The sequence below is a fragment of the Blennius ocellaris genome, assembly GCF_963422515.1.
Source record: "Blennius ocellaris genome assembly, chromosome: 23".
Lineage (NCBI taxonomy): Eukaryota > Metazoa > Chordata > Actinopteri > Blenniiformes > Blenniidae > Blennius > Blennius ocellaris.
Window position 1 is genome coordinate 11,809,478 of NC_137672.1, and position 25,662 is coordinate 11,835,139.

General features: G+C 40.2%; 1 protein-coding gene across 1 annotated transcript in view; it reads right to left on the bottom strand.

Moving 5' to 3' along the window:
* Positions 1–25,662, bottom strand: part of LOC308147107 (adhesion G protein-coupled receptor L3) — a gene marked incomplete at its 3' end in the record, with an annotated part of 169,030 nt that overhangs the window by 23,630 nt on the left and 119,738 nt on the right. The window contains exons 11-15 of the mRNA XM_080519188.1: positions 21,936–22,058; positions 19,101–19,306; positions 16,328–16,504; positions 7,315–7,524; positions 5,221–5,441 (exon numbers count right to left, since the gene is read on the bottom strand). Coding sequence (XP_080375314.1) covers positions 5,221–5,441; positions 7,315–7,524; positions 16,328–16,504; positions 19,101–19,306; positions 21,936–22,058 — 937 coding nt within the window. The remainder of the gene's footprint in view (positions 1–5,220; positions 5,442–7,314; positions 7,525–16,327; positions 16,505–19,100; positions 19,307–21,935; positions 22,059–25,662) is intronic.

A 25,662-nucleotide genomic window follows, 5' to 3' on the forward strand; every position in this document is an offset into this window, starting at 1 on the left:
AGAGGAATTGGATTGACCCTGACCCTGACAGCCATTGCCACACGGACTCTTTAAGCCCTCCACAAAGTGTCTTACATGTCCGTGTTAACTGCAACCACTCCGTCTGGCTGCTGTAATTATGTCAATACAGAAATAATGTGCTCCCTCGACCTCGTGCTTCCTATCAAAACAATACGGAGCCAGCTTTTCGCTGTAGAAAGTAACTAAATACACACTCAAACCAGCGGAGGCCGGAGGAAGGTGACAGTGCTCTTTTAAAATGGCAAAAGAAAAGAAACATGATTCATGACCTACAGCTGAATTATTAATGGTTTAATCTCCGCTGCTGCAGCAGATAGAGGCCGCCATTTTTGGCCACTGGAAAATTACAGTTCATACAGCGGTGTTGTCATTCAGGTTGATGGTGAGGGCGAGAGTGGTAGAAATTTAGCATTAATGCAGGAGCATTTCAAGAGAAATTAGAGGGTTTTGAAAGCTTTACAGCAAGACAGTATTTGGTTCCAGAAAACAGCTGTGAGAGATAAAACAAATTGTTATTCTATAAAATTATTGGTTGAAACTAGAAATGCATGCAATTGTAGGCTGAATGATTAAACATTTACCCCTGACCAGATGGTACCAAAACAATTAGTTGTCTAATGTTTTATTTATGTGTGAGTCCACAGTGATAAAAGAGCTGTGGGAAGTTGTTGCGACATCCTATATCATAACCAGAACTTTTATATTGATGATGTTAAGAAGTTAATATATGGGCTACTCCACAACATCACCGGAGCGTCAAAACTCAATCGTTTTGATATTTACTTGCATAAAATGAGGGCTGCTGCTGAGAGCAGAGGTCGCCACACTGACATCATTTACCCAGAGACGCTGCAATCCTACCTGGTGTAAGAAGACAGCGCACATGTGCTACAATTTGGGTTTCATACATATTCTGCAAGACCAGATACATTGTCAGTGTTTTGTCTCAGCCCCTTTCCCTTGACATCATCTGGACAGAACAGTTTCTTTTCCTGTCTTAGAAACTCTTATGTTATTAGTTATATGCTTCCAACTCTCACCTTTTTTTCTGAACTTGAGTCTCTGAAGTCTGAAATGTCATGTCCAGAAACAACTTCGTTCTTATGCCTGTCACCTTGGAAAAACACCCACAATTCTCTGTTCTTGTGGTGTTTTTATCCACTTTTAGCTTTGTTGAAAATGAAGGGTTTAGATAGCTGATGAACTACATCAATGGCGCAAAATTGTGATGGTTTTCAGAATGTTTCACCTTTTTTTAGACGAGTCAAAATCTAAACTTTTGTTTAGTGGACAGAGAAATAAGTGATGGAAATGTATTTATTTATTATTAAATTCAAGGTGTCTACAATGAGATGGCAAACAACATTAGGTACAATAATAAATACTATCACTGTCCCATTATCTGCAATAGAACCAGCACTCACAGCAATAAGGTCTACAAATAACTTGGAGATGGGTTACCATGAAGTTTCACTTTTTTGTCACACAACTTCGCAAAAACATGGACGATACTTTGAAAGAAGAGAAAATAACAAGTGACATGACAGAAATTGACTGTTCCTTTGCCATTAGTGGGACTTGATATGTCTCCCCCTCTCTGGTATCAGTGGATGAGAAGGAAGCAAAACACAAAAACACATATGGGCGCGTAAAGCGGCGAACGAACGCAAACAAGAACGAAGCAACATGCACAGAGCTCTGGCAGCTCATCAAAGCACACACTTTGAATGTCGCCATTATAAATTATGCTGAAGGTTCCATTGTTCGTTTTTGCTTCTTCTTCAGATCATAGAAAGATTTAAAGACTCGGTAGGCGGCAGGAGCTGCGGGCTGTCATTTTCTCTCACTCTCCTGCCTCCTCTTCCTCACTTGTGCCAGGCTTGGGTTTGCCTTTAAAGCACAACTAATTTTTTTTTTCTTTTAGTTTTTTCTTCTTTTTTTTTTGCATCTTACCTCCTGGTGTGCAACTTCTTCCACAATTCCTACAGAGAAATGTGCAGGTCAGTCAACACACAAGCCAGGCTCGTGCTGACAGCTTTGTGCTTGGTACTTTGCCCATTTGTGCCAGTGAGTTCACACATGTTTTCCTCAGTGCCAAAGCAACACTCAAAGTGATTTTATTGGTATCACAGTGAGTCAGTGATTCAGTGAGTGAGCTCAAAGATACTCAAGCAACAAAGACGAATGGCAGCTTTTGACTTGATTGTGCAGGATCAATCTAGGATTCATCCATCCATATATCAAAATAAAGAAATAGTGAGTAATACGGCAACATGCAGATTTATATAATATTCAGTTTTACTTGGCAAAACCACTTTTTTAAAATGTTTTTTTTTTCACATCTATATAATCAAATTTCACGTTTCAAGAATAGGAGCAGTAACACAGTCATTCCCCCACAGTATACTTTAAGTCTAAGCCTCGAGCCTAATTTTAGGTTTTCAGTTTTGCCAAGTCCATTTAAGCATAAAATGCAGTAGTAAACATCCTTCACTGTGTGCTTTGCGAGAGCAGGAAAACACTGCTCAGACTGACAGACAAACTTACAGTTTGGTCAAAATTAACCAGTAAAAAATTATGGAAATACTATAAACGGTCATATGATTAAATACATAAATGTGCAGACCATCAGTCAGTTATATATAAACTCATACACCTGAGCAAAACATCCGTTCAATATGTGTCACTAACACACTTCTTTTCATGTCCTTGTCCTCGCCAAGAAAACAACTTATTCAAGCATTTTATTCAAGGTTAAATAACAAGCTAATAGTAAGATAGTATATGAAGTCATCCAAGTTGCCACTATAACACTAAGATAGTGCGTCACTTTTAGTAATTCATAATAAATAGGGCAACAGTGCTGTAATAGCTGATGCAGGCTGTGTTTGTAAAAAAACCAAACAAACAAAAAAAAACTTTTTTAACTTTTGGTAATGCGAGTTCAAAAACTTTCATCAATCACCCACATAGCTGAATGCAAGACACTCTCAAACAAGACTACACAACATTACTGCATCTACCAAAAAATGAGATGTTTTTACTGAAATTTTCTGTATTCAACATGTTATGGCTCAAGGATAAACGGCACAGCTTGTTGAGAAGTGTTGAATGTTGTTGTGTTTACAAAAAAAACAAACTCACAATGGACCTTACACTGTATCCACCATTTTTCTGTATGCCCGGTGAAACTCTAATAACTTACACACTCATGTATCAACAACCAGGTTACTGAAGCAAAGGGGTAATTCTTCCTTCTGTATTCAAAAGTGCTTGATGCATTGCTTTCATTAAACTGGAGAAATTACACCAGATCACACCCTGGTTTTGCTGAACAGTAAAATGACCTTAGCGGAGCACAGGAGGGATACTTTACTCAAGACTTTACTCAAGGGTACATTTGGAGGAATCACTGGGGAGAAACTGAATGGAAATCCGACTCAGATATTCAATCTCGGGGCTTGAACGGGACACTCGGATAGCTCGCCGACCTTAGGGCCCCTGCGGCCATTTTTATTTGCTCCCTTATTGTGAGTCAGTAAACATCGCCTCCTTCATCTGCTGCACCTGGGTCACTCCAACTTGCTGGAAATTTCAGCTCAAAGTGACACCGCCCATGATAAAGCTACGACCGTACAAAAAAATCAATTTGTGGCAGGACTATTGCCCCCCCCCCCAACCATTCTCCTATTCACCACGTGTCACGCCTTGTCCCTTCCCTCATCCTTCAGTGGCTGCGTATAATTGTTCCACCGGTGGCAGGCTTTAATTATTCACACGATGCCAAGGCTCAGGCGGTGGCAGCTATCACCTCATCCATCACCAAGAACTATTGCTCCGCCAATCTACAAACGCGCCGTCTACCAGTTGCTTATGTGTGGCAGTTAACGCTTGTGAGACATATATGATAAACATCTCCGAAGCAAACTGCTGATGCTGGTCTTCATTATTTTCAGATGGGTTTGAGATTAACTGAGAGGGATGGAGAGAGATCCTCCGCCTGGCATCACACTGCTTTACAGACGCTGCTGTATTTCACAGAGATGAGCAGGGAAATGATATTGCATGTAGTGACTGTAAAATCAGACAAAGACATCCTCTGTCATCCCCCATCTTTTTTGCAAATCTCTTGTCCCTCTCTTCCTCAGTCTCCCTGTTGGTTCCTCCTCCCCTCCCTCCTTTAAACCTCACCATATCCACTCTGTAATTTGCGCATCCCCAAAATGCTGAAGACATTAACCACAATAGGCTGACATTCATCCAGCATTGCTATCTCCTGAAGTTAGCATTTTTCACTGTCAAAACAATGTCAATTCAGCAGCGGGGAAATGCACGCAGCTTGAGTAACCGCTCCGCTTCATTAAAAGTTGATGATGAGCGATAGCTATTGGAGCGTCATCCGTGAGATTATTAAAGCCCCTCAAAAAGGTTTTTAAGATGCTTCGAAGGCTTTTTCCTGCAGATAGAGAATCACGTGGTTTACCACTTGAGCACTTCCTTCAGTTTGGCAATAAAACAAAAATGTATGAACCGGCCACCCCCCCCCCCCCCCCCCCCCCCCCCAACGATTTAAAATAGATTTTGTTTTTCAGTTTTGAAAAGTTTGAAGGCCCCATGACAGGAAATCACAAAATGATTTAAGAAAAAACAAAACAAAACAAAGATAGAAAAAAAAAAAACAACAAAAAGAAAACAATAGAGAAGAGAAATCTCTGGTTCATGGAATGGGTCAAGTGAGATAAACAATGCATTATACATCTCCCATACTGCTATCTGACACTGTATATTGATACAGTCTCTATGCTGGAGAACACCCACATTTATAAAATCCTTTGGTTAAAAGTTCAAAGTGGAGTCTTTGTGGTGAGAAGGCAGTAGTTCAGGCAAAAGCAAAAACACGGAATAAAATAGGTCATGGGTAATTTTTAGGGTTTCACTATGCTTATTTTCAAATCACTAAAGACATTTAAAGGTTATTCAGGCTAAGATGAATTCTCTATAACTAGGAGGAGGCTGAAAGGCTTTGTTTCTTAACCTATTGAAGTTTGAAGCAACTTCTGCTCATGTCTTTATTTAAAACGGCGTGTGCCGGAATGTGTTATTTCAAGTCATTGTGCAGACAGGAAAAGCCAATTCTCCAAAGATTCACACGAATGGTGAAGCCCAATGAGCTCCTGTGCTCTCTCCACATGTACTCACACACGATCCGTGCCATAACTGCGATAGTCCACCGCGGCTGAAACGGCCACAATTAGCGCTGGAACCCCGTAGCCCACCAGGTAGAAGTAGCGCCGGCGCGAGTGCTCGCTCTCAAACACCTCCACCAGCATGATGTAGAGCTGTACTCCCTCCAGGAACATCCATGTGAACGCTGCCAGGAAGAAGAAGTGGAGCAGGGCAGCAAAAACTGCACAAGCAATCTGGCAGGCAGAATGAGAGAGAGAGAGTGGAAAAGAGAGAAAAGAGGGGTGAACGGGCAAAAGAGAATAGAGATTTGAACATAACTGCTGAAGATAAATTTCAATCACTCGTGAACATTGTACTGGCTTCCTGAAGGATTAAGTGTTGCGCTGAAGGGCACAACGTGACGAGTAGAGTGTGTCATATGAGCGACTGCTACTGCGCAGTATTTTCTGACGTCGCTGGGTTTGTGCATCTCAAACAATTAGCATTGCGAGGCTTTGTTGGGCTGCAGGGATTGGATGTTTGCCTGCAGTGACTGGCAGAGGAACGCCGCAGCTATGGAGCCCATGTGGTCTTGTTTGTTCTTGTTGGCATGGATGAAAGGGAGATATGAAGAAGATGAAGAAGTAAAGTCAATGGTCCAAGAGCCATTTGGAGCAAAAGCATGCTCAGGTGCGAGCACATTGAGCAACCATGCACTTAAGTGTGAGGATGAGACACAAACACACTACAAAGTGATTTCCATATATGTGCAATACCACACACTTCCCAAAAAGTAGAAGATGCACTACCTCCCTGGCTTGATCAAATTATTAGCACAGTTGAACATAACTAGCGTATTTTGTCACTGAAATGGATTCAATTAAATAACTAAAAGGTTGAGTGGATATTAATTGCAGTCCAGGAGAGCGATCTTACAGCTGGGTCGTAAATCATCCATAAAACAGGAATAGGGTGTCGGGCTTAAGTGTTATCTTTAACTTCACAGGGAGTTCGCTTTGTGACTAAACTATGGACTGTATTTTTTTTTTGTTGTACTTGGTGCATGGTGATGATGATTTTTGAAGATGAAAATGTAGGTGTGCTTTAATGGCACAAAGGTCTAACGACTCAGGCCGGATCATTTTGTTCTCTGTGACATTGATTTTTCATTAAGTTTCACCTGCACCTTTAACCCAGGCAGTAAACACCATTTGCACGGTAATAATATACAATCAATGACTATAAATAACTCAAATTATCATAAAGGATATTAAACTATAATGTGTATTCTGGAGCTGACCCAAAAGTGCAAAGTTAACAGTGTCCTCTGCTTATTCGTGAGCAAAGGCGACAGAACGTATGCTGGGAAAGAAAAAAAAAAAAAACCTTTGGCAGACCTGTATACATGTAATGACTTCATATGTGTCTGCTGCGTGAATATGGAGCGCACACACTTGAAGATGGCTGTGCGGTGACAGCATGCCTCCACCTGTTACCACAGCTGAGCTCTTACGGCACAGTAATGCCATCCAAACTACAGTTATTATACGAGAAGGGGGTTTAGAGTATTGAACAGCTTAATCCAGATTAGTCTGAAGTGTTTGCAAATTGAAAAGCTGAAATCAGAGTTCGATGCAATGTGAATGGGTGAATTCATGTCAGAGAGGACGTACAATATATCAGTGATCTCGATATGGGAATGTGGTGGTGAGCTGGCAGGTGTTGGGTGTGCAAGTATGTGAGGGTATTTTCAAGTATGTGTTTGCCTCAGCGCAACCATGGGAGGGAACATTTGTTGAATAAAGAGCATCCAATTCTTTTCTTTCACTATTTCGTCTCAGCGAGCCTGACAGAATCTAAAAAGTCCAGGGCCACTGACTCTCGCAGGGAAGCAGCACTCACAGCACAGCGGGACTCCAAAGGTTATATTTTCTCAAAACACTTAAGGCTCTCAAATCTAGAGAGCTGATAGTGTACATCCTTCAGGGGATATTTATCTGGACACATGAATGTACCCATTCCTGATGTAGTACATAAAAAAAGGCCTCAAGCAGACTACACACACATGGGTTTTCGACAGAAATGCAACTTTAGGATGAATTTAAAAATTGAACATCATAGTCTCACCGGCTGGTCACCCCGATTGATCCCCACCAGGAACAGGGTCTCTGCGATGAACAGACTGATGCATAGGTTCTTATGGATGGTGTTTCGATCGCTCTGGAGCCCGCGGAAGAAGCAGAAGGTGAAGAGGCTGATGAGCAGGCAAACCAGCGATAGGAGGATGCCCACCCAGGTGATGACATCCAGAAGCATGTCGTGAACCGGGTCCTTGTTCTGCAACAGAGATGAGGAGAAGTGATGGGCAACAAGGTCCAGCTCTTTGATGGGTGATGCCATGTCGGCTCGCATTAGGAAGGCTACCTGCGTTTACTGATAAGGAATCCTTATTTATTTCTAAAAAGCACAACAACAACATCAATTCTGATTAGGTTTTTTCTTTTTCTTTTCTTTTCAGGAGTTCTGAGTGTTTTTTTTTTTTTTAAACATATCGAAGTCTATTTACTGAATTATCAAATTACTAAAATCAGTTTAATGGAAAATGTTGCATTTGTTAGAATAGATACTGACATACCGCTGAATACAATGATTGTGTGCAATTGATTAAGCTACAATGACAAAACCCTCAATTGATAAATATTTTAAAAGGAGTCCAAACAATTGTTGATTCTATTTTTATTATATAGCTCAACTGAAATCAACATTAATGCTTATAAAGTTTAAAATGGCTCTTAAAAGAGCATCCCCACTTACATCATTTGGCAATATTCTTGTTTGTTTTATTTATTTCGCAAGATATCTCATGAAGATGTATGGTTCAATTGATTTAGTTTATACATTTAGGTATTTACCAAATTAATTTTGTCCTGTTTTTAATTGCGTTTTGCATGTGCTTAAGTTTCTACATTTCACTACATACAGTAGCTGCATGCATGTGTGTATTATGAGATTGGCTCTCGTGCCCCATAAGCATGACTTATATAAAACAGTATATAATGAGATGCATGAAAATATAATTGCATGAGTTATAGGCTCGTGTTTAGCAAAGAAAAAACATCCGACAAACCCATGTTTCCATTTGTAAGTCGATTAAAAAACATCCTCACTTCTTATACAACTTTTAAACATCACTATGAACTAATAAGTTCATAGTCAACAGTTCATTTAAATATGTGTTAATGTTTTCAACCACAATGAGAACAGAAACAATAATGTATGCATTTAATATTTATAGTTTCTTGTATAAGGCCAAAACTGTATCATCTATTAAAAACAAACAAATATAAAACTGAAACATTTTATCCCAGAAACAATCACAAAGCTTATATTTTTATGATTGTTTTTTAGGGCTGAGGTGCATTCACTCAGCCCTCCAATAAACCACTATACACACAAGCCACAGGTGGCCAATATGAATCATGAATTAGTCAGTGCGAATCAATTTCAAATGACCCCCTGTTGTTTCATTTTGGTCGAGCAACAAAGTGAAACACAAAGTGAGCAGCCCAAAGGGCCACAGGTGCACGAGACCAGCGCAACAGGAATTCAATCAAACAACAACATGGTCAATAACTTTCACTGTTGCTTTTAGACAATTTTCCCTTTTCGGATAGTAATTTGCCACCACAGCCAGTTTTAGGCACTAAAAAGCCTTTTGCCGACAGTAAATTTGTGGCTTTATGGCACAGATAAGAATCAACAGTTATTCTGCTGTAGCCATGAAAGAGAATTTACATCAGTCCATAAAAGCAAAGTGCACATAGGGATACTTGTGGGGGAGCAGGGGAAAAAGGCTGCACAGCTTAAAAGAGCAGAATCTGCAGAATGGCTGGCGTTGAATGGCTTCTTTGGCCTTGGCTGCATTAAAATAAACACAAACAAAGCAACATCAGAGCTTACCATTGGTAAACAACATATATAGCATGTCTTGAAGTGCTTTTGCTGCTTCTTTTTATACCTGATCAGCAAAACCGGAGAAAATCCTCTACAACAGTTCATTCAAACAAGTGAGTCCTGACTCCCCGACAGACATGGAGATATTTCATGAAATAAAGATCAGTTTGATTTAACATCCACATACTGATTCAGCTGCAACACCTGAACATTACCCAGAGGCAGGGAAAAGAATAGACAGTCAAAAGTGTTAGAAATAGCTATGTTGAAGTCAAGATGAAACACCAACTGGTTTGGATTCACCGGTGGTTAAGGTATTCAATTCAGTCAATTATAATCCAGTTGAACAAAAATAGTGCTGCATTGCAATAAACACAATCATAGCTCTTGGGTTAACATCTGCAAAAAAAGAAAAAAGAAAGGTTGGTAGCTTTGCCTCAACAAGATTTGACTCCCTACCAGGCATGTGTCATTGAAACAAATGTACTGATTCTCAAACCAAAACACATTTAGGATCAAGACCATCACTGTCAATTATGTCAATCCATCTTCCAGTAGAAAAGGAGCAGACAGGAACCATCTATATGTAAAACATGTGGATTAAACAGTGAGCATCTTGATTTATTAACTAAACATAATTACTGCATCCAAACACTCTGGTCTGCTACAGCGGGCTTCCAAATTTCCCGAAGGAATTGTCCTGTTTTCCACAGTGCTGGGTATTGATTTTGTTATCTTACAAAAAGGGAGGTTGGTGGTTAATTTTAGAGAAATCTGTTGACCTTTTAACAACTGACTGTCATTGCTGATGGGAGGTGTAGATTACCAGGGTGGAACTTGACACGACAACTGCAACTGAATGCTAATGAGGATCAAGCAGCCGTTATATTAAAGCACATAAATGCAGGATAACTAAAGCATGGACTGCTGTAATAAACTGACAGAGCACAGTCTAGCTGTTTAATATCAAAAGCGGTGTGCACAGTCATGGCCTCCAGGAAGTGATATATGACTTGGGGCTGCAGCACAGGACGAACCCAAGAAAATATTTGCATACATTGAGAAATAACCCCACCGCATGGTTAATACCTCTCTCATCCTAGAACCTCTTTAAATCATGCTTTGACCACAGTCAGCAGTATTTTCAGTGCGGAAAACAGAGACCATCAAGAAACAGCCCCGCCCCAAGCCGCGCCAGTCAACTCTTGAAACTTGGGGGATGAAGTATCGCACAAAAGCCTTGTTTAGTGGCAGCTCAGCTAACGCTAGCAGAGAAGGGAACAGATGCTGATCATTAACAGGCTCTGGTACAATAACAGCCGCAGTGCTCCTTGAGTCTGGGGAGAGCGCTCTTTTGATTTTCCTGCCTGATGAGCCGTTGTGTATATGTTGGAGGGGAGGATAGGGGGGCCGGCAAGATGTTGTACGGAGCAGACATCTGTGTGAGTGTGTATGTGTGTCAGTCCCGATCAAACCAGGTCTGCTTTCAGCCCCGTTGCTTTAGAAGGGTGCCTTTGCAGGCAGTGGGTGTCTATGGGTGGCGGTGTTTGTGTGGCACATGTGACACATTAGTGTGTTTTCAGTCCACTGCATGACAGAGGTATTGATGCAGTGGGTGGTACCAGCCAGGTTGCATTGTGAGGGGACCCTCAGGTCTCCTGAGCTAGCGAGCTGTGGAGTGGTTGCAGGCTCTATCCATCACAATCCCACCTTCAATTGGAGAGGGGCCAGGTCAGCGAGGGAGAGACAGCAAGAGAAGAGGAGAGAAAAAGAGACAAAGCTATGGAAAGCAAGAGAAAGGGGTAGGGAGTGTATCTCCACCTTGGTGATGGATTTACTCTGGAATGATTTCTTTGTTCTGGGAGGTGGATGATGGCTGAGACGTCTCCAGCCACAATGTCTCTCCTGAAAAGTTTCCTTTTACTGTGGGCTCTGCCCAGGCAGAATGGCAAATGATGTGATCTGCACAGCCTCACCTCGCACCAGCAAGCCTCCATGATGGAAATCTGTGTAAGGGTCTCTAAAGTGGGCAGACGTAATTTACTCTGAAATGCACTTGCTGTGTCGCAAGGGCAAACCCAGTCATATGGCATCCATGTTACTTCGCAGGGCGAGGTACATTTGTGCACATTCGATTTGTCTTCCAATCTTTCTTTCCTACATTTTTTTCTCTTATTTCTTAAACACACATATTTTTCATTCCAGCCGGATGCCTGAAGAGATTGGATTTGCCCCTGATCTGCTAACACCTCACACAAAATAAGGTTTCTGGGCACTCAAGCAGTGTGAGGAGAAGGAGCAGACATTGCAATGAGCCCTTTTTATTGTGGTTGGTTCTTTTTGGCGAAGCCATCTTAACCTGAAATGACATCACATGCACTTAATTACCATAACATCCTTTGTCGTGTGTTGAAAATTTCCAAAATCTAGAAGGAGGGTAAAGTGAGGAGTGTCAATCCATTGTATCAAATAGAACCACTCTCAGCATGGGGCGACAAAGCCAATCCAATTAAAATGCATAAATCTCCCTATATGCCTCCAGAGCAGGGCTTTGGCTCATGAAATACGGGCAGACAGGGCAGACAGTTGCGCTAAGGGGTAGTGGCCCACTGCAGGGAGTCATGTGACAAGTTCAACTACGACACGGAGGATTTATGATGTGCATGGGGATGAGGAACAGTTGGGGAGAGGGCGTATGAATCAGGGGTCCTGGCAAATACGTCACGTTTAAAAGGGCTGGGAGAGAGGTTCCAGCCCGCTTGGTGAGAGTTGACATTCAGCACGTGCTCCGAGTGTCACACTGTGTTCAAAGCTACAATAACTAAGATATAGCATTTTAAACATGACTTTCAGTTTTTGTGGCAGTGAACATGGTCTCCCTATTCTCCATCTGTACCTAAAACATAAGCTGATTTATTTTGAACCACGGCTCTTGGAGTGCGTGTACCATGCTTTTAAGTTCCACCATGAAATACACAGCCAACCTTGACTGTCCTTTCTCATCATAGTTACTGTCTGATGTGCCAGTGTGGGGAACTTCTATAAGGACAGTGATGAATGTTACTCAAATATCACCCTCTCCATCATGCAGTTATATTTACTGGCCTATCGGGAATAGTGCCTCTTACTAGTAACTCAGAGTCTCTCTGGGGCTTATCTAACCATGCACATCTACTATGCACATAATGGTCTTGAGGTGGAAACAGAACAGAATATTTCTTATGCTGTGCCATCTGTTTTAACCCACCTTCAATATGATTTGTTTTTACCAAAAGTATCATCCAGCAATCTGTATGATTGAAAAGATACATTGAAATGACAGCATTCATGAAGTAGCCCTGGGAGGTTCATTAAGCATGGGGGATGTTAAAAAATATCATGCGAGAATTATTGATCCTGTATTTGTAACTGGGAAGTCAATATGTGTGCCAAAAATAGGTTGACATCTCCACGGTCGTTAAATAGTCAGAAGGTCAAACGATTTGATTTGAAATGTTCATTTAGTGTCCATCAAAGGAGCTAAATCTTGCCTTTCAGTACGAGTGAAATTAGTTTATTTACAATCAATTTCAAGCGTCTTTAATCACAACTGAATGTCTCAAGGCTCAGCAATGGGACATCTTGAGGTTAGAGTCATCAGTGTTCATAGCAAAGTGACATCAAAGCACACCCACTTGTATCTCTTCCTCCAAAAAAAACAAAAAAAAACCCTGCTTGCCATCATTCTGAAAGATACATGAGACATATAATCTCCCGCACACAGCTGCTGTCTGCGAGTACAGTTTTAATTTGTTTATGTGGCCAACGGCACTCTTCCACTCAGATTGCAGGATCAGTCAAAGGCATCAGCTCTCTGGCTGGATAGACCAAAATTAGCGAACAAAGGACTTGAGTGGCAATATGGGACGCAGTGACAAGCCCCCTTGATACCCTTGTGATTGCTTCACTGGCAGTTACCTGAACCCTTTTCCCTGACAGACACACTAGGAGCGCATGCATTTGATTTACTACTTGAGAATATGCAACTTTATGAAAAAAATTAATCACATTTAGGAATTTGATTAGGACTATTACATTTAGAACCACCATAGCTCTAAACGTCTCTGTGTACTCACTTGTAAATGATCAAACAAGGTTCCACACAACCACGATATGTGATTGAGAAATTATTTTAAGGAACTAATTGACTTCAAACATAATTAATCCCAATGAGACCGAGGTTTCTCTCCTGCTCAGTCTGTCAACTAATCTCACATTCTGTACAGTACATTTTAGTTCAAGACTTTCTTATTAATATAAATGTGTGGGCATTTTTTTATAATTTTTTTTTTTTTTACCTTGCCAACACTTCTAATCATTATCAGCTAGAGTCTGATGACAATATCCTGATGTTAAAAACTGTGAGCCCACATATAGTTCTTTTTGACAGATGCGTCACCTCAAAGTGGTGAAACTTTAGTTGGTAAAGTCTTTAAACTCCTAATGGTTGGTAAAGACTGTCACACATGTCATGTTTAATCATATATACTTAGTGTGAAATGATTGTTATTTTGAAACAATGTACCTCACCTGGCTAAGAGAACCTTACTGATTTACTTCATGGAGTGAGCTCATTTTTGATGAAAAATATGATATAAGGACAATTAATTAAAGTGTACTTGATAGAGATGTAAAATGCAGGCATTTAAAGTCAACTTTGAATGATAAGCACTCATACAGTAAGGTTACACTTATATAGGGATATAGACCCTCCAAGTTCAATGTATCCCCTGTTTCTGATCAATTATTGCATTTCCAATCTATCCTTCCATAATAGTGACTAAATCCATCAGCAGGCTGAAAAACACAATTATAAAATGTGGGTTTTCATAAAAGGCTGCGTGTCCCCCCCTTGAGTTCATCCACAAATGGAAGTCTGTATCTAGCTTTATAAACGTGGAAGTTTGTATGCAATCAGAAGTCTATTGCTATTGGTATTGCTACAGGAACACAGACACAGAGAACAGTTTAATAACCCTTAAATCACTATCGTTGAATGTTGCGCTCATTACTCCTACCTAGCCCTGTTCGTACTAGGGATGAGGTGATATTGTGGGAGGACTCTCAGCTCCTGGAAAGGAAATAGTAATTAAAACTTGCCTATCCCCCGCCCACCCACTTTTGAAAATGGAAGAATAAACAAGGCTGAACCATAATCTGTTGCTCTGAGGGTAATGAGTAATAACAATGCTGAGATGATGAGCTATGGTAAGTTCTGTCGCCATGGTTACAAAAAGAGATATGCCTCTTCAGTTTATGAGATTTGTGACATTTATGCACGCGCACACACACATACTTTGGCCCATTCGATCATTCAACACAGTGACAGTTTTTCAAATAAAAAGCCTCCATAGCTCACATTCAGACGCCACCCAGCAAGCTGTCTTTTACAACATCCAAGGAAAGCATGGTGAAAAGAAACAACCAAACCATCACTAAGAGCTGGGGTGTAACTACTGTCCACTTTGCAGCATTGAATGCGGTGCCACAGGCAAGCCAGACTGGCTTGACTGAAAGAGCTGCTTTAAATGCTTCCTCTCTTCTACTTTTAATGCGTGAAGTCTTCTTCACAGCTCCCCTATACACGCCAGATTGAAGTCACGTCATTCATTCAAGTCATTCATGCTGCTGAGTGACAAAGAGTACCTTTCTCTTGATGGACATGAAGCACCATCACAGGATCATGTGTGTCAGAAATTGGGAAGAAACAAACATTGTTCATTTCTTATTACGTGCCTGGATGTTTTTGCAGTTGGGTACGTATATTGTGTCCGATGGAAAAACAAAAAAGGGGGCGAGGGCCAGCTTGAGATGAGGCTCAGAGAAATATTGCTTTCTCCCACTGATTTAGAAGAGCAGCTTGACAGAGACATATTATATTAGATACCAAAAGTCACTCGACTCTGCCAGCGGCAACCTCTTCAAACACCCGGCCAATGAAATACTTGGGCTGCCAACATCAAAACAAAAAGAAATGACCCTCTAAAACCAGCAATGCAACTTCTGTTCTTTCATTTAACATACAAATGTCCGCTGTTATCATCATTGCAGTTTCTTCTACTTTTTGTAAACGTTCCGTTACGTATGTTAAATGTGCTCCTCATCTTATGATGATATGTACAAAGTCAATTTCAGTTTGTCACTGTGATTTATCTTTAAAACAAAGCAAAAAACCTTGTGCACAAGTTTGGATATAGACACACTAAACAATGAGTATGGCAGTAGAAAGAAAACAATGATAAAAGAAAATATTGAAATAACAGCAAACAGATAATTTGTGATGTTAAATAGTCTTATCAACTCAAACAATAAGCAAATTCACTATGCTGTGAACACATTTCCCACATAATGAGTTTTACACAAAATGCTACAGTTTCAAGGTTTGTTAAAAATATCAATAGGGTTGACATGCTTTTACTCTTAAGTATGTTGTACCAGGAGGAGGAAGTTCAAAATCCTTTTCAGTCCTTTTTGAAACAATTCAGGAAGCACAGCTCAATGCTTGTGAAGCTGTGAACAAATATTCATTTGGTTAAAGAGAGTTGAGCACAAGGACAGGTTGACCATTCAAAGATTTTCAAAAGAGATCTGAAGGCCAAAAGAAAATGATAAATCATTAAACCAAAATATTAAAAAAAAAGTGTTTTACGAGCAGTTACAGCTCTCAGCAGCTGCTTACAGACTTGCTCCATACAGGAGTCAATCATATATTTGAACTGCTTCACACATATGGGGGCTTGAAGATAGTGGCAATCAACACACACATACACCGGGTCATTGTTTAAAACTTCACAAAAATAGCGTGCATTGGCTCTTTAAGTGTGTGCAAGTCTGCAAAGTGCTGCAAAGGTCAGAAAGCAGTTATCTGCCTATTTTAACCATTGGATTAAAAGCGAAGGACACAAAACATATATTGACAAACACGGCTGCAGCCTTGTGCTTTATACTGGCTGAATTTCCCTTTTTTGAGCCAACTAATCAACACTGAATGAGTTTACTGTTTTAACCCCGAGGGATCAATGCTCTTCTGTGTCTCCCAACCACATTCACAGAATATACATATATTTTCTTTTAAATTAGAGTTCTTGATTTTTATGTTTTAATGCTTCCAGTTTTAGGCAGAAAAGTAAAGAAGTGACTGGCCTACCTTGACGTCCACGTGAGCCATGAGGACGGCGAAATTGGTGAGATGCGTGCAGGAGCAGGTGGTGTGTGTCCGGTTGGTGCCGAGCAGGCGGCAGTCCTGCGTGGACCAGTACCCAGTCATGGTCCGCTTGGAGTAACTCCAGAATGAACAGTTGGGGTTAAAGTTCTCCTCAGATTGCTGTTAATGGGCAGAGACAAACCACAAAATAAATGAGCAGAATCGCAAAGTGCGACGCAGGGGTTCGGAGTTAATCACACATTAGCTCGATCCATTTTTGCCTCCCTTTGTTTGCAAAATAAACATCCTCCTGAAAAAATAAAAGGCTAAATTCTCTCCACAGCAATCCATATTCATTTGAAAGTGAATTGCAGGTGCTTTTACTGTCATAAAGCATCAAGCGGCCTCATGCCTGCTTTTCATTGTGCCTTCTGACCTTTCTCTTTAACTTTCCCGGTGCGACAATGGACTGCCACACTGTTTAATGGGCTCCGCTGCCGTCTGTGCTGGGCTCCCGTTCTAATGACAAGCACGCCTCCCCGCTATCCTGCTTGCCATTTTATAAAAGTCATCCATGACTCTGAAGTTAGGTAACACACAGGCGCAACAAAACATAACTGCTGATAAATAGATACATCAACAGCCTGTTCCTCTTGAGCCCAATTGCTTTTGTAGCTACAAGACACGACCCTTCGGATCCTTTTCGTGGCGATTATCAGATTCCAAGGTTAAATGTATCTGCTTTCTTAAGATAAACACTATGAGGACCCGGAGTTTTTCATAGTTTCACACTTTCTGTAGGGTGATTATCCTAATAATGGTTTATCCTCTGTGAATGCAAATGTGCCGCTGATTGAGTTTCCCCTTCACACACCCAAAGTCTGCGTAAAATATTCCGCAGCGAGGAGATGGGATGACCCGCCGTCCCATTAATGGCTTTAATTGGTCCCATTAAGTGGCGAGGCAAGGAAGCGAAACAATAACTAGAGGACACATCATCATCCCAGAAGACCAGTGATCCAAAACCTCACATTTGAGAGGGAGCTGTGGGAACGATGACATGCAGGAGCCCCTCCCCAGAAGCCCAGTAAACATGTCTGACATTCATTTTCAAGGGCGCAGTGGAACTAAAAGCACCATACCATATATTCAACCATTATGCTCTGTATACGGTTATTACTATTTAAATTTTATACTTCACTATTCCAAAATTCCAGGAAGCTAAGACATTCCAACAATATAAATACAATATAAATACATGTTTAAATGAATACAATTATTTTTTTACTGTATTTTCAACATGAAATCTATACAATGTCTGCACACATTTGAAAAATATTGAAATTGGCAACATTATGGGGGGATATATCGTGGAAAACATGGAAAACCTGATCAGTCAGAGCAGAAGACAGAATATGATAATTAACCACTACCACTGTGGAAAATTTTGCAAAAATTTGATACATTTTGTTATTGAGTCTTTAAGTAATAGAGCCATCCATGTTGTCTTTTAACTTTAGAAATGTACTAAAATCTGTTGTCATCAAACTTAAAATTTCTTGCATTGCTGGCTTTTCCAATTTCGGGTTCAGTCTGGGGTTCAAATGGTCTTTGTTTTCTAAGTGAAAGGCACATTTGTAGAAGTAAAGACCTTCCAACCAAGGAATCCGATCTCAACTCATGTGATTGGTTTACCAGTTTACCAGAGAAAGCCAGCCCTTTATTTGATGCCCCAGTCAATATTTTGTGTCAATATTGCATCCACTCAAGTTTAATTAATTGATGAAGCCAAAATTCTAATCATGATTATTATGTGATTAATCATGCAGCCTCCAGTGTGCACAGAATGTACTCTATATGTAAATGCCTGTTTATTTATGCCATTTTAACATGAGGAAATGACAACCACAGTGGAAGCTCTGATGGCACACTCCAGTGTTACAAGTGTAAGCAGCTTTTCCAAAAGGGCACTATTTTATTAAAATACCTTGATCTGAGCAAGGAAATGGTAAAAAAGCACCACTTCCCCCAACATTAGATCAACAGTAAAATTAGTGAATATACAGTCCAAATTACACTTAAGACAGGTGAGTCAAAGCAATAACTGCACTGACATTGCCCCCTTGATATTTTCCCACCATTTAATTTTCACATCCATAAGCTATCGTCATTTTGCTTTCTCCGCTGCTCTGCACTCCTCGTCTCTTTCTGCTGCTGTTGCGGCTTTCTTCCAGGTCCCTCCCACACATGAGACCCGCTGCAATTCTCCTATGGTTGTACAACATCTTTGATAATAGCTACAGGCACTGTTTGTAGACAAAACAGGGATATTTTGAGGGTAGCAGAGTGTGGAGAAGATAATGGAGTCAAGAGGGGGAGAAGTCACGACTCCCCGCTATGACTAAGCAGCCTCCAGTGAGGACGAATATGACTGATATTTGTTCAGGAGATGAGGCCTGCGTTCGAGCTAATAAACAACAGCATGCTTCCCTCACTGTCACCTTGTGAGCAATTTTGTTTCTTGCGATTAAATTTTTCACACCTTTCCCGGAATAAAATCGCTTTATTTCGACTTAATTTTCTTGGTTTGAGGAAGGATTTGTGTGTCTTTGTTGTGCTTCACGGGAGAGAGAAAATCATGATGATAGGTTCCATCAACAAAATGCATGTGCAAGGGTGTTTCAGTGTAAAACTATGGGAAGAGGCAAAGAGCACCTTAAGTGGGCACGCAACGCACCAACATCAAAGTGAAAACAATGCTGACATGCAGAATTACCTGGAGGTGTTTGATGGTGAAAATGACCGGGTCAGAGAGATAGACCTTGTTGGAGTCCTTATTGATGGCGGCGGTGATAACCGGCGAGTTAACGATAACGGAGTAATTGGTTGCCAATGCTTCGCTGCCCAGCTTCATACTGGCATTCTCCGTTGAAAGGTAGACCCCGATGTGTTTATACAGGACGAACGCTATTCGAATTTCACCTGAAAGACAACAAATACAATTAAATAATGACAAAGAGCCATTTTGGGAAAATTCGGTGAGGTGAGATCATTCTTTGACCGTGAATGATAAAAAAAATATGATGTTCCTGCATTTTGTAAAACCTTTGTAAACGCACACAAAATCTAGAATGTAGAAATTGCTTTCAACTGAACCACAAATACAATTCACATGAATGGGCCCTGCTGGAACCTGGGCCGAATGGGGCGGGGCGGTGGTGGTGGAAGGGCCGTCACTTTCAATTAATGTAATAGATGTTGGCCGGTCACATTTTTCCCAAACTGAACTTGTCTTCAGACGGCAAACAGATGCTGCTGGACATTGTTTCCTACTGCGTTCAATGCTGATGATGTGACAACTTTACAGGATATAAGAAGTAATATTGAGTTCTCCTACTTATAACCCAAAACCAGCAGCGTGCACCTACGTCACCGCATTGAAATGAAGGGTTAAAATGTCAAATTTAAGGCTTGATGTTGCATTCTCTTAGAAGTATAAATGTTTATGATAGGAGTTGGAAAAATGACTTCATTAAAAATAATGGGCTTGTGTTGCCAACAGTTTCCAGTAACCCTTCCCCTGCATTAAGCTATACCGACTATTTATGGTTGATAATGTCCCATTAAAAATATGGTCTGGATGGACAAAGTTTCGGGTGTGCTGAATAAATGTCTACTTTGTGCTTGAAAATAATTCAGATTGAATATTTCTGATGAACTTTCAAACATAAAGCATGTAGTTCCTGAATCAGAATACAAATATTAAAATGCAGCATATGTCGATCAGTGGGTAGTGAGAGGTTGAGTCTTAACATGGAAGCACACATTTTTTTAAGAGATTTTGATATTTAATTTTACTATACACGTACAGTTTATTCTTAGAAAATAGTATAAAGTACTAATTCAAAATTTTGATTTGAAAATAGAGTGAAGTAGGTATATGTTAGAAGACATAACCACCATGTTTTAGTCAGGTTTTCACTAACATACCAATCCAATTAAGAACAGCTCAAAGAAAACCTAAGGAGATTTGGACGCCAGGTTGGGAGGTACTGCTCTTAAATATTTACTCTCAGTAGCACTCGATTTCAGGCAGATTGGATGATTTCACTCTTTCATTGTGATGAGACAGCTTTTTTTTTTTTTTGCATTTGAATATTGCATTTCAGATAATATCCTTGAAGGAATTTAACAACAGAATTCCTTTTTTACACACAAAACTAAATACCAGCTTCAAGATCGAGTAAAAGTCCAACTTTTTGTGTAAGGAACAAGAAACCCTTTGAAAAAATGTTTTCTGCATGATGATTTGGAAAGTAATGTTCATAATAATATGTCTTAACTTGAATGTGAACAGGCCTTTTCAATCGTCTTTTCTGTAGACTTTTTGCTATTGCCATATTGACACACAAAAAGCTTCTCCTCAATCTTAAGTTTGATTTAAGACTTCAGTTTACCAGAACATTTGATCCAAGATCAAAACAAAGCATTCTCCACACACTTATGTCATATAGATGTGTGCAAGAAATTCCAACAATATATAGTTTTCTGACAATTGGGCTCTATAAAAAAAGCTTTTCATATAATGTATCCAAAGTTTTGATGAGGATTAAATAATCCTTTTGTGTAATAATTTTGAATGCAACACTGAGAAGCACTCCTTACGAAACCCCTCTAAGAAAGAACTAGTGTCAGGTTTTGCTGAAAGATTTCCACAAGAAGATTAAAAAAACATTTTTCTGAATCAATAAACAGTTAATTCACCTCCCAAAGAATGTGGTTACCACTTTATTTTTCTATTTCCCTGACAAAAGCAACCATTTATCCACTTATCCATTAATTTCCCATTCTCATTCTCTTTTGGACACAAACACATACAAACACACACACACACCCATGCCTTATCCCTCCTGCTATCTTACTTTCAGTACTACTATGAAAAAAAAAGTTCCCACCCACAATGAAGGCAATCACTCTCTCAGATGAAAGGAAAACAATTTCGCTTCTATAGCCCGAGATGACAGGGAAATATCTGCCACCTTGCTATAACGATCCGCCCGGTGCACGGCTGGACATGGACTCACTCATCCAGCTGAGAAGCACCGGGCACAGCTTGAGTCGATTCCGATTTGCATGAGCTGATAGTAAAGTGGAAAAATGAGGCTGCGTTGCTCCTGAAGATGGCTGCATATTGTATCTAACTGCCTCGTTTACAGTTTGGAGCCGGTGCTTGGATGTAACTGATTCTACATCCGTGGCCTTATTTGAAGCCTGCAGGAAGATCTCTGTGCTTTATATGCACACCAACAAAGGATTTGGATAGTAAATTGGAAGTTATTCACAAGCATCTGCAATGAAATCCCTATTAAATGTAGCTGCAGTGGTATGAATAAAAAAAGAAGACGTTGACAAAAAGGTTCTTTGATTAATTATCATTGATATTGTACATCAAAAAGTTCTTGGATGATCACAACACTATTTATACTCCAGAAAAGTCATATTTTGCCTGTTAAAATTATCTCGACCTTCAACAATAAAGCAACTGGAGCAGCGGCCGGTTAACAATGGGGGGAGAGCAACAAAAGCGGATTCATAAAGTTTGACTTGTTACCATTTCGCCCGTGCTGCTTCAGCGTGTTCGCCGAGAGGTGGATGGAGTTGCCTTGTCCTCCAGTTTGTGGGAACTTCAGATCCGGCAAGTTCCCATCTGTGCTCATCCTTGCTACTTCCAGCTCTGTACAACAAACACAAGAAATACAAGTTAAGCCCACGTTTAGTGATCAATAACGGGGTTGGAGAAACCACATCTTTTGTCCATGAACTTGACCAATAGGACATCTGAATGGGTAACCTTTTTGGGTTCATGAATTATTTAACATGTAAGAAAAAATAAAGAAAAAAACTAAATTATCTTATTTTAACTGAAATGGAAAATATGTCCCATTCCATTTTTTAACCTTTCCCTTTAGAAATGGCAGCATTACAATTAAAGTTTTTTGGGGCTTTTTTCCCCCCCACAAGTGACTCATTTAAAAACTCGTTGCGTGTAGCATTTGCACCAAGCTAAGTACCTAATCTATGTTTGTATTTGTGCATTGTAAAACCTAAGGAAATTAGTTTTTGTATAGGCTGCTATATATTTGCATTGTTCTGCAATCCTGCCATTTCTGAACAGAGGTGAATAGTCTAACGTAAGCATGATGCTTAACGCCACAGTAAAACCACTAATGAGAAATTCTGCAGCTCGCATGAACCAAGTTTTCTTTTAATCTGCATTTAGAGGTAATTATGATTGGCATACAATTGAAATCATCATAGAGAGGTGTCATTAATGCTCAGGTGAAGACCTAACCACAGCTGACATCAGCCATTAGCCAATTTCAAACACACTTCTAATCCCCTCGCTAAATCAAAAAGCTTTCTTCATGTAGTAGCAGGTTTTATTAATCACAGCACCCCCAAAGAGCACTAAATGCAACACATCTTTTCATGATTCACGCAGCTTTGAAGTACTGCCTCGCTCTTATTACTTAGCGTTCAGGGGAGGGCAGGGTCTTGCTATGAATGACTATCAAGAGTGAAGGTGATATTGTTTTTTTCTTCAACTGTATAAATGAAAGGTTGTCTTTGAAAAAAAAAAAGCTGTCATTTTAAGAAGCACACAGAGCGAGAGATACAAGAAGAAGATAAAGACAAGCGAGGGAAGACGAGCTGGCTTTCTCCGGCAGCTCACCAGCTGTTGTGTCTGAAGCAAGCTCCTAATTTATGGTTCAAAGATTCCGGTGTCATACAGCAGAGGAAAACGAGTCGCTGATAGGAGCCTGGCTGAAGTAAAAAAAAGCTCGCTCCATCAACATTATTACGGTGAGATGCAACTGAGCTTTTAATAAAGCAGCCTCGTCTGCTTGAGCTTTGAAGATTCCAAATCAAATCTCCCCGAGGGAATTTATAGTATCTGTCTATGCAGTCAGGTACCACTGACCTGCGTGGAGATTAAGTATTCCCAAATGTCAAATCAAGCACGTGCAGAAGCAGCAATGTATTTCTCTGTAAATATGCCCATATATGCATGCGCAATGCGGCAATTTATGTAAACATTTACAATAATCAACAATAAAGAGTAGCCTTTGGCACGAATGTGTTGACGCCTGGTCCATTCATAAATGCTACTTTTGAGATTGTATTGAAAGATTTAATAACAATGTTTATGTACTAGATAGCACAAGTTGAAGACTATAGTTTAAAAAAATGGTGCATTGGGCAAAGGTGTTGCTTACAGTTGGGACTTTTAATACAGCTGGTCAAAAGCAGGGCTGTCAAACATAAGGCTTGTTGGCGACAACCGGCCCACTAGAGGCTCCAATCTGGATCAGAAAATGACCAAGAAAATTGTAAAGATTTCAAAGAAGCCATTGACTTTTTAGACATGGTTTCTTTTTTAACAATACTCAAGATGTAATAGGATTTTATGTGGCCTCTGAGCTAAAATGTGTTTGACACCTTTGGTGTAAAGCTTATTTCTGAAATGAGAGCTATCACATAGTTAGTAATTAAGGTTTTATTTGTTTCACAGTAAAAACAAAAAAAACCCCGACATGTCTAGTACTACACTTCATTTCAGAGTTTTGTTTCCTCTTTATTATACAATGATGGGTGGCCATTTTACACAATGATTGACTTACAGGACAATTGATTAATTACAGTGTGATGCGTGCCCTTCTGTAGCTCTGTCCCTGCAACGTGTAATTTCCATGTTCATATTTATTATTTTCCATATTTGTTCATGTTGGATTAGCTCAGACATCACAATCCTTTTTTCCTCTGTTAATTAAGGGATCCTTTAAAGAACAGAGCCAAATGGCTGATGTTTCAACCTAAACATCTCTGTGGTCTGTGGGCAATTTTTTTATTTAATCTTTTTTTGTCCTGGACAATCCAATGTCCAAGTTTGATACCAAACAACATCATCGATGTAGGAAAGTCGCTTTAATCTGTGGGTGATTGTCTGGCTTGATGAGCATTGAGGCTTTGACTGTTGACAGCAAATACTTTCACTTGTACTCCCGAGTTTGCTGCCAGTCAGTGGGGCACATTCTGAACTTGCAACAACTCGATCAAGTGTAAAGAAAGAAAAAAAAAAAAAAAGAAAAAAAAACCTGAAACTCAATTAAGCCTGATAACGCATTCAGCTGATGGTCTGATTTCAGTGGACTGTGACACTTCTGACTTTGATAAAGGTTAGTGCCAATGAAAAGCTACAAAGAGGGCATATTTAATCCTCCCTTTCAAACTAAAGCTTCCCATAGTTTCGCTTAAAAAAAAAAAAATCTTTTGTCTTAAAACTCTCCTGGGCTCTTGTAAAGGCCAAGGGGGAGGTGGGGTGGAGTGTGTATGGGGAGGGTTATATTCCAATTCAACTTAGCTAAAACAATACCCCAGATAGCTCACCCTTCCCTGGATTCCAAGCCTGCCTTTTGAATAAAGGTTGCATTTTTCTTCTCCCTCTCCTGCTTTTTTCCCCCACCAGTGTGTAAAAGAGCTTACAACAAGCTTTGGGGAATTTCTTTGATGCCATAGGAGTTGCTGGACCCGAAGGCTATAAATTCAAAGCCGGTTTGAATAACACGCTAATCGGCAGAAATCTGTTCGTAAGATTATCATGTAGAGAGCGAAGTGAGCTCTTGTGCAGACAAAGAACTCGATGAGCACATGCAGTGTGACGCGCAAACACAAACACAGACACAATGGGCTGAGGAAATATCCTTCTTTGAAAGCGAGGAAAGCAGATCTCATTACCAGCTCCAGACTAAATTTGGAACAGATCTTTCCTGTGGGTCGACATTCATTTTGAAGCAAGACAACCAGGTCGCCCTGACCAATAATCACAACATGCCACCAGACGCTGTGTGTCTGAGATAGAGTACATTTGCACGGGAAAAAACCCCCCAAAAAAACAAAAAAGAGAAACCCTTGTGTGTTACATGTAAGCCGAAGTGAGGGATCAATAATTTGCTGCTGCAGTGATTACTAATGTTTGAAAGGGTCTCCTTGTCTTCATTTAACTACCCTTGCATTGGATGAAGGATTGCAGGAGCCAACTGGCTGAAAAAATAAGCCAAGCAAACAGAGAGATAAGGCCTAGTAAACATGTCACCCGCACATAATTAACCAGACTACCACTACGTGCTATAAAATCTCACTCCAGTCACACAGGCATCGTCTCATTTGCCTCTCCAAACGAGTCCAGAATCTCCTAATACCCAGATGGATTGTGTGCCAGATACAATAAAACCCATTTTATTAATTCTCCTTACGCTTGCTTCCTTTTAAGTCAGTAG